General features: G+C 35.1%; 1 protein-coding gene across 1 annotated transcript in view; it reads right to left on the bottom strand.

Moving 5' to 3' along the window:
• Scn9a (sodium voltage-gated channel alpha subunit 9) overlaps window positions 1-16,415 on the bottom strand; it is a 153,575-nt gene that overhangs the window by 43,496 nt on the left and 93,664 nt on the right. The window contains exons 14-18 of the mRNA XM_070021655.1: window positions 14,465-14,703; window positions 12,366-12,539; window positions 11,305-11,661; window positions 9,263-9,739; window positions 2,330-2,450 (exon numbers count right to left, since the gene is read on the bottom strand). Coding sequence (XP_069877756.1) covers window positions 2,330-2,450; window positions 9,263-9,739; window positions 11,305-11,661; window positions 12,366-12,539; window positions 14,465-14,703 — 1,368 coding nt within the window. The remainder of the gene's footprint in view (window positions 1-2,329; window positions 2,451-9,262; window positions 9,740-11,304; window positions 11,662-12,365; window positions 12,540-14,464; window positions 14,704-16,415) is intronic.

Raw genomic sequence — 16,415 nt, 5'->3', positions numbered from 1 at the left:
TATTTTTACTTTGGGGATGTGAAGAAAATAGTAATTTAAATAGGAAAAGAATTAGAATTCTCAGAAATATAAAGCAAAGGGGAGGGTATGGCTTCTGAAATCAGGGAAGGGCTTCAGAAGAATGTTTTTGAGACAAACTGGTCAAGAGTATAAAATTGGCCGAGTGTTCATGAATCCCTCAATGTTTTAGGAAAAGAGCAGCAGTACCATCCATCCCATGAGCTTCTGCTCTAGTGGTTCTGTGGTACAGGGAATGTGAATTGCTGATATAAAATGAGAATCAGAAATTATTGTCAGTAGACCCCGAATAGCAAAAACGCTCTTCAACGGAAAGAACACTGCTGGAGGAATATCAATACCAAATTTCAAACTCTACTATAAAGCCATAGTAATCAAAACAGCTTGGTACTGGCGTAAGAACAGACTTCAGGACCAATGTAATAGAATTGAAAACCCAGAAATGAACCTATAGACCTATAGCCAACTAATCTTCGATAAGGGAGCTAAAATAATTGAATGGAAGAAAGACAGCCTCTTCAGTAAATGGTGCTGGCAAAATTGGTTAACTACTTGTAGAAAACTAAAGCTAGATCCTTATATATCACCCTGCACCAGGGTCAACTCCAAATGGATCAAAGACCTCAGAGTCAAAGCAGACACTCTGAAAACATTACAGGATGGAATAGGAGAAACCCTAGGTCTGCTTGGCACAGGCCAAAATTTTCTTAATAGAGACCCAGAAACACAACAAATCAAAGAAAGGTTGGACAAATGAGATTGCATGAAATTGCAGAGCTTCTGCATGGCAAAGGACATAGCTAGCAAGATCAATAGAAAGCCCACGGATTGGGAGAAGATCTTCACTAACCATACAATGGACAAGGGTCTCATATCTAAAATATACTTGGAACTCAAAAAATTAAATCCCCAACAACAAATCCTCAAAGAAACAACTGCCCAATAAATAAGTGGGCTAAAGACTTAAAGAGAAACTTCTCTGAAGAAGAAAGAAGGATGGCTAATAGACACATGAAGAAGTGCTCAACCTCCCTAGTCATAAAAGAAATGCAAATCAAAACAACATTGAGATACCACCTCACCCCAGTAAGAATGGCTATAATCAAGAACTCTAACAACAACAGGTGCTGGAGGGGATGTGGACAGAAGGGAACCTTACTGCATTGTTGGTGGGAGTGTAAACTTGTTCAACCACTTTGGAAAGCAGTATGGAGGTTCCTGAAAAGACTTCACATAGAGCTCCCTTTGACCCAGCAATTCCACTTTTCGGCATTTACCCAAATGTTTACAAACAAGACCACACTGAAGCTACTAGCACGACTATGTTTATTACAGCATTATTTACCATAGCTAAGATATGGAACCAACCCAGATGCCCCTCAGTAGATGAGTGGATCAAGAAAATGTGGGATATATACACAATGGAATTCTATGCCTCCATCAGAAAGAATGACATTGCCCCATTTGTTAGGAAATGGAAAGGCTTGGAAAAATTTATATTAAGTGAAGTAAGCCAAGCCCAAAGAAACAGGTCCCATGGCTTCCCTTATTTGCAATATCTAGTATATGTATGAGTCAAGCAGAAAAGTTCAGATAATGTGATGTTAGGAAAATGAACCCTTAGATATGTATTTAAATGTTTTTTCTTTCATGCATTTGTTTCTAATGCATTTATAAGATTATTTCTTTGTTCCTTTGTATGTCCCTCCCCCATAGTATAACCCCTGCTTTCACTATATTTGATGTCTGTATAATTTGTGGAGGAGATGGGGAAAAACAAGTCGTTGAAGGATACAGGTAGACCCATTGCAACAATGAGAAGCACAAGTTGTCATGTCGAAAACGAACTTTACAACTTTGGTGCGGGGGGCGGGGTATTGGGTGAAGGGGCGGGGGGGGGGGGGAGGCTGGGAAGGGATGTTAAGGGTAAACAAAGGAGGAGGCTGCAATGCTTGATAAGAAATGTACTCATTATCTGGCCCATGTAATTGTAACCCCTCTGTATAGTACGTTCACAAAAAATAAAAATTAAAATTAAAAAAAATAAAAAAAGAAATTATTGTCAGTAGAGTATTGTGAGTGTGAAAATTAAAACTGAGAGACAGAGAAAGAGATCCAGGATTAGCTGTTAGTCAGAGACCTTTGGCAAAATTGCTATGGAAATGTCTATTTACTTTTCAGTAAATAGCTGCTAGTTAATCTTACAGTGTAACTGTAACTCCTCTCTATAGCAGCTTTACAATAAAATAAAATTAAAAAATAAACAAAAATATTACAGATTAAAACAAAACATTTTCAGGTTTTCTCATACCATCTGTAAAGCAGGCTTCTGGTTCATCGGAATTCACAGGTTCAGCCTCCGCTTCTTCTCCTTCTCCTGGCAGAGGGTTATCAACTGTGCTGCACTCAGAAGAGCTTGATCGGTTCCGTCTCTACAAAGGAATCCACCACCCCCACCAAAGAGATCATTGAGGGTTTGTTCAAGTCCTACAGTCTAGTTTCACTTAAGAATCACTCATGCAAAGTGTTATGAATAAAGTTCAGCAGCATAATGGTCATAAAAATGTATAAACACATGTTGAGGTCCAGGGACCTTACAGTGGATCTCTGTTTGATCTTTCTATCTACACATCCTGCAAAAAATGCATTTTATGTTACTAACAAGTATCTGAACAAATTGGCACAGGTAATAGTCTAATGCTAAGTACAATTTTGGAAAATATTGATCACATTTCATTATTAGTTTTGTTTATTGCAAAGTACTAGCACACAGGTGCTAGCATACTAAAGCTAAATCACTGAAAAGTCAGACCTCATAGTTAGCAGAAGCAGCTTGTAAATAGCCAAGAAAACCCAAGCATTTTTCTCTAATCTCTTGGATTTTGGAATATGTAACAGGATGATATAGACAGAAGGTCTTTAAACAAGCTCATGATAATCAAATATTGTAATCAAATTGTGCAAGGCCATTTCAGCACCATCCATTTTAGTTTACAATGATATAATAGGAAATATCATGAACTATTATTTCCAAAGTCAAGGTAGTGACTACCAAAAGTAATACCACATGCAGACTCTGAAACAAAGATAGACTTACACATGAGAACAATGAATTCACTGTAATTATGATCATTACAGTGATCATAACACAAACGAATTTCCCTCTCCAACGCTTATGATCAAACATGTTTGCACGTGCGTGTACACACACACACACACACACACACACACACATGCACACACACAAATATTTAGAGAAAATACATACATAATTGTAGCAAAATTCTTGTCAAATTTTCCTAATACTGTTTTATAAAATGTTAGAGTGGTCTATCAATTGTAGAGTTCATTTTTCTTTCTTATTTGCTAAATGACAAGTGAATACAGAAAAATGCTAGTTAATAAAATACATGCTTGTTTTCTAAAAATTATAGTTTAATTTTGTGAAATATTTCAAAGAAAAGAAAGGGCTAAAATAAAAAGTTTCTAATTTTACTTAAATCGATTCTTGTCTATAAAGGTTTATTAAAATCTTAGGCTCAATATAAACTATTAAGCTTTAGAATCATAAAATATCTTTATGCTTAGTGCATACTATTCTCTGTGATTATTATCACACAGCATAAAGGTATTAGTAAAAGTGGCATTGAAAATATACATATGTGTATGCACAAAGTCTTTTTTTTAATCAGTGGGGCAGGCAACTATGAACATCCTATTAAATGAGTATTTCTATGCTACATTGATGTAGATCCATTATTTCTGTCAGGGTGAGTTACGAATAGCAGTGATAAAGCTTGTTAAGTTTTTTTCACAATTTAAAAACAGACCGGAAGAAAAACATAAATCACACAACTTGCACATTTGAATCATCTCCCCAACTAACTACAATGAAGAAGGGCAAGAATGGACAAATTCCAATGACTAATAATTATAACCTCTTCAAATGTGGATTTCTAATATTAAGAATCCACTAGATGAAACATCTCTTACAACCTCTAGGTATGCCAAATTTCAAACTATTCCTTATTATTGATGTGTACATGGTTTTTAACCTCGTAAGAGAACTTTCACTTTTAAGATGCACCCAGACTATTTTAATAATTGTTTGGTAGACATTTTAATTTATGAATTCACAACATGAATAAATATATATGTACATATATTTCGGAGGGTTTTTTTGAAGTGTTATATACTTTTACCTACTTACATAGATACTATAGTACATATGTAAATCTTTAGGCTCTAGGTGAGGGAAATGTGGTAGCCTGAGAAACAGGCCTGTCACTACCAATTTGAAGTAGATAATATGTCTCTTACTTAAGGGCACCTTGAATGTCATATGAACTAAAGCATTTCTTTTGCATTGTATAGTGTTAACATTGTCACTAGTGTATGCAGAGTTTAGTTTGCTTTCCTGAATATAAAACAAAGAAAACAAACATTTCAACAATGACAGGGAAATTCAAAATGTGAACTGGATTATAAAAAAGGCAAGATTTTTGACATGGATTTTCCCCTATTTGAGTTCAATCATTCAACAAGGTATAATAATATTAACTCAAAGTATCATTGTATATCTAGATAGCATAACCTTCTTTTCTATTCTTTAGAAGTATTACATAAAACAAGTCATTATTGCTAGTTATCAGGAGTGTTTTTTAGCTTACAAATAATTTTTTTCATGTGTTTGTGCTGGTATTAGAGTAAGAATTCAGCACCTCAGTCTCTTTAAGCTCTTTTACCCCTTGGGCTTTTTTAGCTCAAGATAGGAATTCTGCCAATTGAATCGTATCTTCATTTCTGGTTTTTTTGCTGATTAATTGTTGATAAGAGTCTCACAGACTTCTCTGTTCAGGCTGATTTCAACAGCTTCTTGAATGAGCTAGGATTACAGGCATGAGCCACCAACATGCAGCTTGACAAACAGATTTATACCTAGCTTTAAAAGGCTATTCTGAATATATTTATAGTCAATAGCTTATTCTCAACAGTGAGCAATACTGCTTCTAAAATCACCTTATCACTCATTCATAGATGGAGCCTATTAAGCATTAATTGAAGTAACATATATAAAAATAGTATTGAATGTGAAGCATTGAACTAATTATAAACAACAAAGTCCTAGTAATCACTATGCTTAAATAATTTAAAATATACTTAAACTTTAGACTTCAAAGTTGGGTTTCTAGGCTCTGTCCCCAACTTCCTGGATGTGTAGTAAGAAAGCACCAACTACAGACTGAATATCATTTTCTTTATCTCTAAATACAGGACTAAAAATGTAATGTTCCTTTCATGCTGAGACTTTGTTTACAACTGAAGTATTTTTCACACAAAATTTGTTTTTGAGTTTTAGTATACTCAGTTTAAAGTTGATAGAGGTTTTTAAATTAAACCTGCTTCAATGGCTTTTGTTACTGTATCTTTTATAATCCATCCAGTAAAAGTCCATAGGTCATGCACTGGAAACTGCCTAAGAGTCCATAGCCACAAAAATGATGGAATGTCCCCAGTGATATGCCACGATGTCAATTCACCTATAGAACAATTGTGCTTTTTGATACTTTCTTGCAATGGGTCAGGCAGGAAGATTTTGTAGCTGAACAGCATGCAAGACACTGAAAAAAATATCATATATGTATGATTTTTTTTAGGTAACCTGAATACAAGTGGTCACATATGTCTCTGTCTGGTTAAAGCACAGAGCAGCATCCTTGAATGGATCCACTTTGATTTTACCCCTGTGGGAAGTGAAGTTAGGTCCTGAAATTTAGAAAAGCAGCATGATGAAACAGCTTGGTCAACTGTGATTGAAAATGTTAATGTCATGTACCTATTAATAGAAATTACTTATCTGTTTGCAAATGCATGCATGCTACAAATACAATGCTAAGTCACAGATTTGAAACAAAGGAATAAGATTAAATATTATTCAATATAGACTTTAAAAATAATGAACCAGTTATATAATTATCTTCATTAAAAGATGACTTTAAATATTAAAACATGCTCATGCAATCTTTTATATGCCATTTGCTCTTCAATACAAGCAACATTCCAAACACTACCCAGAGGAATAGGGTAAAAGGGTGTGTAGTTTGAACAAAGGTATTCTAAAATTAGACTTTTTTGGTTTACTCTTAATTAGCGAATGTAATTAACTTGATATTCCAAACAGCATTTCAGGAAAGCAACACTTACACATTTATTAAAAACAAAAATAATATTTATGTATTTACTTACTTTTATCCTTTTGGTAGCAATGAGGATTGAACTCAGGGGCCTTGTACTCTACTGCTTGAGCCACACCCCATAAGACTTCAGTCTTTCCATTAACTGTACTTCTGGGAAAGTGGATTCTATTTTCTAAAGATCTATATAACTAAAATTTTAAATGCTGTTTTGATGAAGCAACTACTTCTATAAGGAAAACACACCTTGATGTCCTGTGAGAGCACTAGCCTTGAGCACAAAAGCTCAGTGACAGTACCCAGGCCCTGAGTTCAAGCCTCAGTACCGGCATACACACACACACACACACACACACACACACACACACACACACACACACACACACACACACACACACACACACACATACACACACACACACACACACACACACACACACACACACAGGATTTTGTATCTGGTAACAATCTAGTTAAAACCACTACTATGCTATATTAAAGGGACATAGAAATTTAGTCTTGATGGCTACATATTTGAGCAAGTTTTAAAATCAATAAAATAAAATAATTGCATTTCATAATGAGTAAGCAGGTTTAGGTCATTTAAAAAATGAACGCATTCAATGTAAATACTGAATACATGAATGGATGGAAACATGAGTGAGTGAATGAAGTAATCAATATGAATGCTTTTGCTCTGCTGGAGATTTCCTTCTGTGCTACATCTGTGTATCTCTGTACTTTAGGATCTAGCTTAAGCACCACCTCTTTCCATGTGCATTCTGCCTAATACATGCTCTATTATTGTCCTGTTATATAAGTTGTTTTGCTTTGCTCTGTTATAACTATTTGTACATTTGTACATCTATTTTAAGCCCAAGCTATTCGAGTCTAAACCTCTTGGGGTTTGGAAATTGGGTACTTTCTAGAAATTGGGCATGAAATTATATCAGTCATTTATGCACATATGTGATGCCTGCAAAATTAGGAAACCAGATGGAATCTTGGACAGAATTGTCCTGTGGACTGCTGATCTATGGAACTTTTTAAATACAAAAGCAGAACATTCTATATAGATATGCTAACATAGTAGTTTCCATTATGCAACAAGCAGATTCCTATTTTACTGCTAAAATAACAATGAAAAATAGAATTTGTACACATTAGAATTGCTTGTGCAGGGCTGGGAAGTTGGCTCAGTGGAAGAGCGCTTGCCTTGCATGCATGAGGCCCTGGGTTCATTCCCTCAGCACCACATAAGCAAAAAGAAAAAAGCTGGAAGTGGCGCTGTGGCTCAAGTGGTAGAGCGCTAGCCTTGAGCTGAAGAGCCGAGGGACAGAGCTCAGGCCTAGAGTTCAGGCCCCACGACCGGACCCCCCCTCAAAAAAAAAAAGAATTGCTTGTGCATTCCTTTTCTGTTTCTACCAGTTTTTATACTTAATTTTTTATTGTCAAGGTGATGTACAGAATGGTTACAGTTACATAATAAAGTAATGAGGACATTTCTCTTGCATTCTTGAGTAAAATTAATCCATTCAAATAACTAAGATCTGAGCAAGGGTAACAGTACAGTAGCAAGCATACTCTACAGTTCTTCATATAGTGAGAAAAGGCTATCAACACAGATCAATTCTAATAAACATATTCTCCTAACAGAACGTGGGCTTGAAAAAACGGTTTTATTCAAAAGATATGCCATATGGGATAATTTTTTTTATTACAATTCAATAAGTCATAAAATGGAGACAATTTCCAGCTAATGACTTGTACTTGAACAGTGATTGCAAAGCACATGTGTCTCATAAGTAAGCCAGGTAACATAGTAAAAGCCTTAATATAAGAACCTAATAATTAACTCAGCAGGGCTTACACCTGAGAAAAATGCACCAGGCTGTGACCATAAGGGCCTTAATTTGGTGCAGAAGAGTTTGTAATATTATGAATAATTTCTGTGGAAAATAATAATAATGAAAACAGTTCAACACATACCTTGAGTTGAACAGAAGTATACAAGTTAAGGTGTGAAAAGAGGATACAAAAATGCTGTTAAAGAAGTTATTGTTCTCAATAAACTTAGACTATTATCTGACACATACCATAATTTCTCAAAAAGAGAAAGAAAATGCAAATCTAGGAAGAATAAAAAATTGTGTAGGCTGTAAACTGATAAGCTATTCCATTCACTTGGACAGAACAATACATCATCACCTTATAACATTTGTGTTTTGCTCTGAAAACTATCAATATACTCTATGATTTATTGTATCAATGCAAATTATAGTTTATTGTACAGATAATTTTGCATATGAGGAATTGAGTACTTTGCTTTGGCAGATCCATGTAGGAATTGTGCCACAGAAGAAAATCACAAAATCACACAGGAATAAAGTTTGTATGACCTAAAAGGAAATTGTTTTAGTATGGGTCATGAATCCTCAGGTGAGTACAAGCAGCACAACCAGTCAAAACTGGTTAGGACTCCCAATGGAAGAGCTTATCCACTCTGTATAATTTAGGAGACTTTGGGGACCATGGATATATCCCAAGAGTGACATGATTAGGATTGAATCAGAATGAAATTAATCCAGTAAGTGGAGTAGAATAGGTAGAGGCAGAGGAACTAGTTGGGGCTCCACTTACAATGGTTTAGCACAGTGAATACGTAGGTAATGGTGATGAGGAGCAAAGGTTGATTTGTCAGACACTAAGGAAGGAGAGTATGGGTGATGCTACAACCAATAATAAAATAACAAAAAGGTGGGAAGATTCATGGATATCTCAAACTTTCAAATATAACAAAAAGATTAAATCAATTAATAACAATCAATAAGAAAACTTTGCAAGCTATACTTTCAGGAAGTTGTTGTATAAACTCAGTCATTCACTCACTCAGACACACACACACACACACACACACACACACACACACACACACACAAGATCCTCATCCATGCATACATATTAGAACAAAAGAGGGGATAGACATGTGCAATTTTGATTCATTTCATACTACTTAATAATATGCAACACTATGTATGAAGCAATTTTACCTCTTTGCTGTAGTCACTATCTGAATCACTGCTAAGTTCCTCAGTATTCATATTTTCCAAGTCAGATTCCCCAGGGGCGATTGGCACTGTGACTGTGAGGCTTGGATTATGAATAAATGATTGATAATCACTTTCTTCCATCAAGGTTTTGTCCATACTGCTTCCATAACCACTGAGTCTCTCTTTTTCATTGTGAAAATGGTAATCTTTGCTCATTTCAGCAAGTGTGCGGTTTGAGATATAGTTTTCTTTTTTATTATTTAGATTTTCTGTTCGTATTATCTCCTTGGAAATCTTGGGCTTTTTAGAAAATGCCTTTAGAATAAATTCCCGTAACGTCTGTTTCACATAATTTATTCCCCTTTTAATTCTGGCCACTGCAATCTGAAGATTATTTGCATCAGTGTCTTCTTCAATTGCTGTAAGATTGTCTGAACTAAATGAACTCAATAATAATGCTAGAAACAGATTCAAGACCTGTGGCAGGTTGGGATGAGATAGAGAAATAGGGAAAAAGAAAATAAAAGGAAGAAAATAAGCACACTTTCCTAAAAACCCTCAATAATATTAATTAATCAATGATAATCAAATTAAAGCATCTTTTCCTGCACAGAAAAAGACATGAGAGGTGGAGAAGATAGTAAATTCCTCATTGGTCTCTCATGCTGGGCCTGATGTCCTGAGGAAGCAGAGTTCTAATCATGAAGAATTACCGTGGGGGACAAGACTGGGCCCTCACCATTATTCTTACATAATTTCCATGTTCATTCTGTAATAAGAATCCTTTTGTCAAATTCCCTTCAATTAATGTAAGAAGTTAAAACATTTACTTTTTATTACTACTTGTTACTTGTAAGAAACAAATAGAACAAGAAAATCAGACCAGTACTTATAGAACTGAAATAATTCATGCCACCTCTATTCACTTTTCCCAGAAGGTAAAAATCGCTTGTTACAATCAATGGAACAGATAATTCTTATTGAATTACTATAATAAAACAGTTTGTCCAAGTATGATGCCAGCTCACAAATTAATGTTTCTTTTAAAGAGGAAAAGATAGTTCTCACTGGTCGCTCATGTCTAGTTACTGAGGAGGCTGAGATCTCATGATCACAATTTGAATTCAGCCTGGGTAGAAAAGCCCATGAAGCTATCTCCAGTTAACTTCCAAAAAAGAAAGCCAGAAGTGGAACTGGGGACTCAATTGGTAGAGGGTTATCCTTGAACAAAAAGTTAAGGGACAGAGTCCTGGCTGACACACAAAAAAAGATAGATAGATAGATAGATAGATAGATAGATAGATAGATAGATAGATAGATAGATAGATAGATAGATAGATAGAATAAAAAAGAATATAAGAAGCTCAGCTCATTGGAGTCTGAGCATGTAACAAAATGACACTGCTGGTGTCATTGTCTATCTCCTTTTATCTTGCCCATATAATTGTAATCCCTCTGTGTGGTATTTCACAATAAAAAAAGTTGTAAAAGAGTTCAGGACAATTTCTACCCTTGAAGAAACCCCCTATTTTCAAACACAACCATTTCTGTTGTCTCCCTAAAGTAAGAATCCATGTGACTTCTCAGTCTTAAAAAGTTTTCACAAAACTATGAAGCATAAATTTTATCTAAACATTAAGTTGCATCTATAATATAATGTAGCTGCTACTTAATGTAAGTCTCTTCATGGCCCAAATAATATACTTCATAGTTTTAAAAAAAATCAAAATTACCATAGAGGAGAAAAGATTTACCCCTATTCTGGCCACCTCTAAAACAACTTGTCAGAATTATAAGAGCAAAGATTAAAACTGTGCCAAAGAAACTTCTGGAAGTAGGTGGTTAGGAATCCATGATGATTAACTTGAATTGTCAATTTGATAGGACTGAGAAATGCTTTAACGATGAGTGAAACACAGCTCTGGACAAGCAAGTGTGTTTCAGAGAAGGGCGACTAAGGGGAGGAAGGCCTGCTTTTTGATATATGATATTATAGGATGATTTAAACACTGAGTTTTAAACTACTGGATGTCTGTACCTACCACGAGGTTTCCAATCACCATGACCATCATGTAAACAATAAGGCACATGGTCTGGCCAGCCACCTCCATGCAGTCCCACATGGTTTCAATCCACTCCCCACACAGCACGCGGAACACGATGAGGAAGGAGTGGAAGAAGTCGTTCATGTGCCAGCGGGGCAGCGTGCAGTCCTCGTTGATCTTGCAGACGCATTCTTTGTAGCTCTTACCGAAGAGCTGCATGCCGACCACCGCAAAGATGAAGACGATGATGGCCAACACCAAGGTGAGGTTTCCCAGCGCCCCCACGGAGTTGCCGATGATCTTTATTAGCATGTTCAGTGTGGGCCATGATTTTGCCAACTTGAATACCCTGAGCTACAAATAAACAAGAGCCATTCATTATAAAACATTTTTTTTAGATCTTGATTTTTTTTGTAAGTCTAAAACAGATATTGAATGGTATAATATTGTTATTATTAACTTGTTCAAAGCGATTATTCTTCTTCATTTCAAATTCCTGTTATTCTGCTAGGCTTGCTACAATGTAATTACAACAGGAAGTGTGTGATTTTATTTTACATGTGACTAGAAGCTTCTTATTGTAGTTTTAGAGCTCATTTCTTTTAGAATTGGTTACTTAATCTTAATTTTATTTTCTGATACTTTAGTGCTTTCATGAATACATCAGAATTAAGACTACATGGAGAAATATGTTTCTTATATCAGAAAATTACTTTGGGGATAATACTTTGGTTGAATTATCATATCCATAAGTTGAGTGTTCATATAATTTCTGAAATTATGTAAAGCATAATAAACTTCTTGTTTTGAAATAAATTATTAGCCTATTAGGCAAAATATGTCTATTATGTTAGCATAATATTTCAAATTAGATCTAGATTCAGCTCTAAGATCATAAAGTAAAAATAAATATGGGGTTTTAGTTCTTCAAGCACATTGGAAATAAATGGATTTTAAGGCCTACTCTTACCTCTTCATTCAACCTCTTCAATGTTTTAAATAATAAGCATAGTCACGAACACTTATAGAATACAGTGGCAAGGTTAGCTTGTCCTTACCAGTCTGAATGATCGCAGAACTGACAATCCCTCCACATCAGCTAGAAAAAGCTCCACTAAACTCAAAGTCACAATAATGCTGTCAAAAATATTCCAGCCTACTTGGAAATATTCATAAGGATCCATGGCGATTAATTTCAAAACCATTTCAGCTGCAAAGATGCCAGTAAAGACCTAAATGAGAAATATGTTTTCCTATTATTATTATTATTGAAAACAATGGAATCAATTAATTAATGATAGTTTAGCATTTGCTGTGTTCCTCATAGGTGTAGACATTTTATGTTTCACTAAATCTTATAAACAGATATAGGTAGCTCTTATGCAAGAATTGGAAGGTTAAAATGCTCTAATTGTTCCATCAGATAACATGTAGAGGATGAAATTAAAATTCCAAAGAAGTAACTCCTTTGGCAATTAATCCCTCTCCACAAGAAATGTGTGTGGGCTACACATTGTTTCAGAGAAAAATATTACGGAAACATTCATGGATACCGAAATTTCGAGCCGGTTTTTGTTTTGTTCTTCGTGTTGTCTGTCTACTTTTAGTAATAAAAAAAGAACACATTGACTCTGTTTAAAGATTTATCACAAGCACAGCAGTAGAGTTAATGTCCAAATCTTTGACACAGTGTGCATTCCAAACATAATTAATTCATGAAACTGGTATTGGAGCACTCACTAAAAGCGGTAATAGTGAAAAACTTGCTTATGACTCATCTGGGTTAACTTTGACTCATAGATTTGGCCAAAGATCACTCAAATGAAAATGCCCAGGTCTATCATCACATGGGTTAATTTTGTAAATAATCTAGCTTCAAAGATTATTGAGTATCTGAATTTGGGGTTGTGGTAGTAGGTAAGAGATATGGTTGAATCCCTTGAGCTTACAATGGTACATACAGTAAACTTGGAGATGGTACTTATTTGACAAATCCACACCTCCATTAATAATACAGACTAGATGCTTCTACTAGACACCAGTGGCTCACACCTGTAATTCTAGAACTTGTAATTCTCCTGTGCTTCAAGAGACATTCAGCTCCAAATCTCAGTTCAAAGCCAGCCTGGACAGAAAAGTCTATGAGATTCTGTTTTCAAAGTAACAAGCAAAAAGCCAGACTTAAGGCATAGCTAAGTGGTAGAGTACTAACCAAACGAACAAGCTAAACAAGAATAGGTTCAAACTCCAATATCAGAAAAACAGAAAAAGAGAGAGAAATAATGCAAGAAAAAAGAAAGAAGTGAAAGAAAGAAACAAAGAAAAAGAAACAAACTAGATAATCAATTATTAAAGATAAACAGAGGAAAGAAAGTAATAACTCAGAGGTAAAACATTGACCTTGATTTTCTCTTCTTGGTAAAATAAGTTTATAACAATTATACAAAATAATGGACTTCATTATGGTATTTCACCATGGATATTGTGTACCTTAATAATATTCCCCCTAGCGCTTTCTTTACTATCCTCCCTTCTTCCCCTGTCCCTGGTCCCCTTCTTTCCAAATCCTCCCTTTAATTTGCATGTCAATTTTAAAACCTTGATTCTGCATAAGAGAGAAGCATAAATTTTGTTCCACATACAGATCTCCAGTTCTATTTTTACATCCAGGAAATTACATAATTTCTTTCTTTTGAGGCTGAATAAGTGTTTAATTCTTGAAGAGAATTCAAAATATTAATCCAAGATCAAAACTAGCAAGAGACTGGGTCAAAATTAAAATTCAAGTCTTTGGAATTCCAAAAGCCAAATACTTTCTCCCTATTATTCAAAATAAGATGTTAATATTTTTTCTGAAAATACAAGGAGCATCTACTTTATAATTATAATATATGTAAAATGTATGAAAATTCTGAATGTTGATAGTCATGCTGTAGACAAAGCCCTTAACTCATAAAGTGACAAATGCAGAAACAGTATTATTTAAAAAACTTAACACTACTATAAAATTATTTAAAATACCATATATCACATATGGACTCTTACGATATATTATAAACATACATAATTCCCACATACAGATGCATTGATTTAAAAAAATGGAAATGATGATGAAAAAGAAAAGCTGTGGGTACTCCACACTCAATACAACACTCACCAAATTTCCCACAGTAAGAACATTTTTGAATTCTTCAGTCATTGGGTGGTGTTCCATAGCCATAAATAATGTGTTTAGAACTATACAAATGGTAATTGCAAGGTCTACAAAAGGATCCATTACAATAAAATAAATAAACTTTTTGAATTTTATCCAATATGGGGAGCAATTCCAGATCAAAAAGGTGTGTGCAAATCTGTACCACCAGGGTGGGCATTTTTGTCTGGACTCTTCAAGTTCTGAGAAGGGAAAAATTACAACAGAGAGCAAGAAGTCATTAATTTTTATACCTTATTCATAATTAGATATAAATCAGCAAAACTATGTAATATTCTAAAAGAATTGTGCTTTAGACAGCATAAAAGTGTTGTTTCTATGAAACCATAGTATCTGTACAGAAAAATTTCTCATTGCATCTGTACACTAGATCAAGGAGTGGGGAAAGGAGTAAAATCAAACAATGACTGAAGGCAGACATCATCTCTCAGATAAAAATACACCAACATATCAGACATAGAAGGACTGATGTTTGACATTACAGGAAGGAATAGGAGAAACTCTAGGGCTCCTTGGCAAAGGCCAAAATTTTCTTAATAGAGACCCAGAAAACAATAAATCAAAGAAAGGTTGGACAAATGGGATTGCATGAAACTGCAGAGCTTCTGCATGGCAAAGGACATAGCTAACAAGATCAACAGAAAGCCCACAGATTCGGAGATCTTCACTAGCCATACAATGGACAAGGGTCTCATATCTAAAATATACCTGCAACTCAAAAAATTAAATTCCCCAACAACAAATCATCAGAGAAACAACTGCCCAATAAATAAGTGGGCTAAAGACTTAAAGAGAAACTTCTCTGAAGAGGAAATAAGAATGGCCAATAGACACATGAAGAAGTGTTCAAATTCTCTAGCCATTAAAGAAATGCAAATCAAAACAACATTGAGATTCTACCTCACCCCAGTTAGAATGGCTATAATCAAGAAATCTAATAACAACAGATGTTGGAAGGGATATGGCCAAAAGGGAAACCTACTACATTGTTGGTGGGAGTGTAAACTTGTTCAAGCACTTTGGAAAGCAGTATGGAGGTTCCTCAGAACTTCCCTATTACTCAGCAATCCCACTTTCGTAATTTACTCAAATGATGACAAACAAGACCATATACTAAAGCTACCAACACAACTATGTTTATCACAGCATCATTTACCATAGGAACCAACCCAGATGCCCCTCAGTAGATGAATGGATCAAGAAAATCGTGTGTGTGTCTCTGTGCGTGTGTGTGTGTGTGTGCGTATGTGTGTGCATGTGTGCATGTATGTGTGTATAAAACGGAATTCTATGCCTCCATCTGAAAGAATGATATCGCCACATTTGTTAGGAAATGGAAAGACTCGGAAAAAATTATATTAAGTGAAGTAAGCCAGGCCCAAAGAAACATAGGTCCCATGGTTTCCATTATTTGCAATGACTAGTATAGGTCTAGGACAAGCAAAAAAGGTCAAAAGCTATGTACATATGACCATATAAGATTCTGTTAAGTAAAATGAACTCCAAGATAGGGACACAGGTGTTTTTTTTCTTTCTTGTTATTGTTTTTAACATATTTATAATGTACTATGTAATTTTTTTTATTTCTTTGGTATGTTCTTCCCCCATGGTATAACCCCTGTTTTCACTGTATTTGATGTACATTTTTCTAATTTGGGGAGGAGAAAGGAAAAAACAAAATGCTTAAATAGGAATAAAAGTTGACCCATTGTATCAACGAGATGTACAAGACACTATGTTGAAAACAAACTTTACAACTTCAGGAATGGGGGCAGGGGGAAGTGTTGGGGAGGGGGGGAGGGAAGGGTTGGTGGGGCAAATACAATGGAGGGGATAACAATGCTGGATAGGAAATGTACTGATTACTCATGTAACTGTAACCCCTCTGTACAGT

Source organism: Dipodomys merriami, unplaced genomic scaffold, assembly GCF_024711535.1.
Source record: "Dipodomys merriami isolate MVZ:Mamm:240054 unplaced genomic scaffold, mDipMer1.0.p SCAF_1, whole genome shotgun sequence".
Classification (NCBI taxonomy): Eukaryota; Metazoa; Chordata; class Mammalia; order Rodentia; family Heteromyidae; genus Dipodomys; species Dipodomys merriami.
This window is presented reverse-complemented; position numbering and strand designations above follow the sequence as displayed.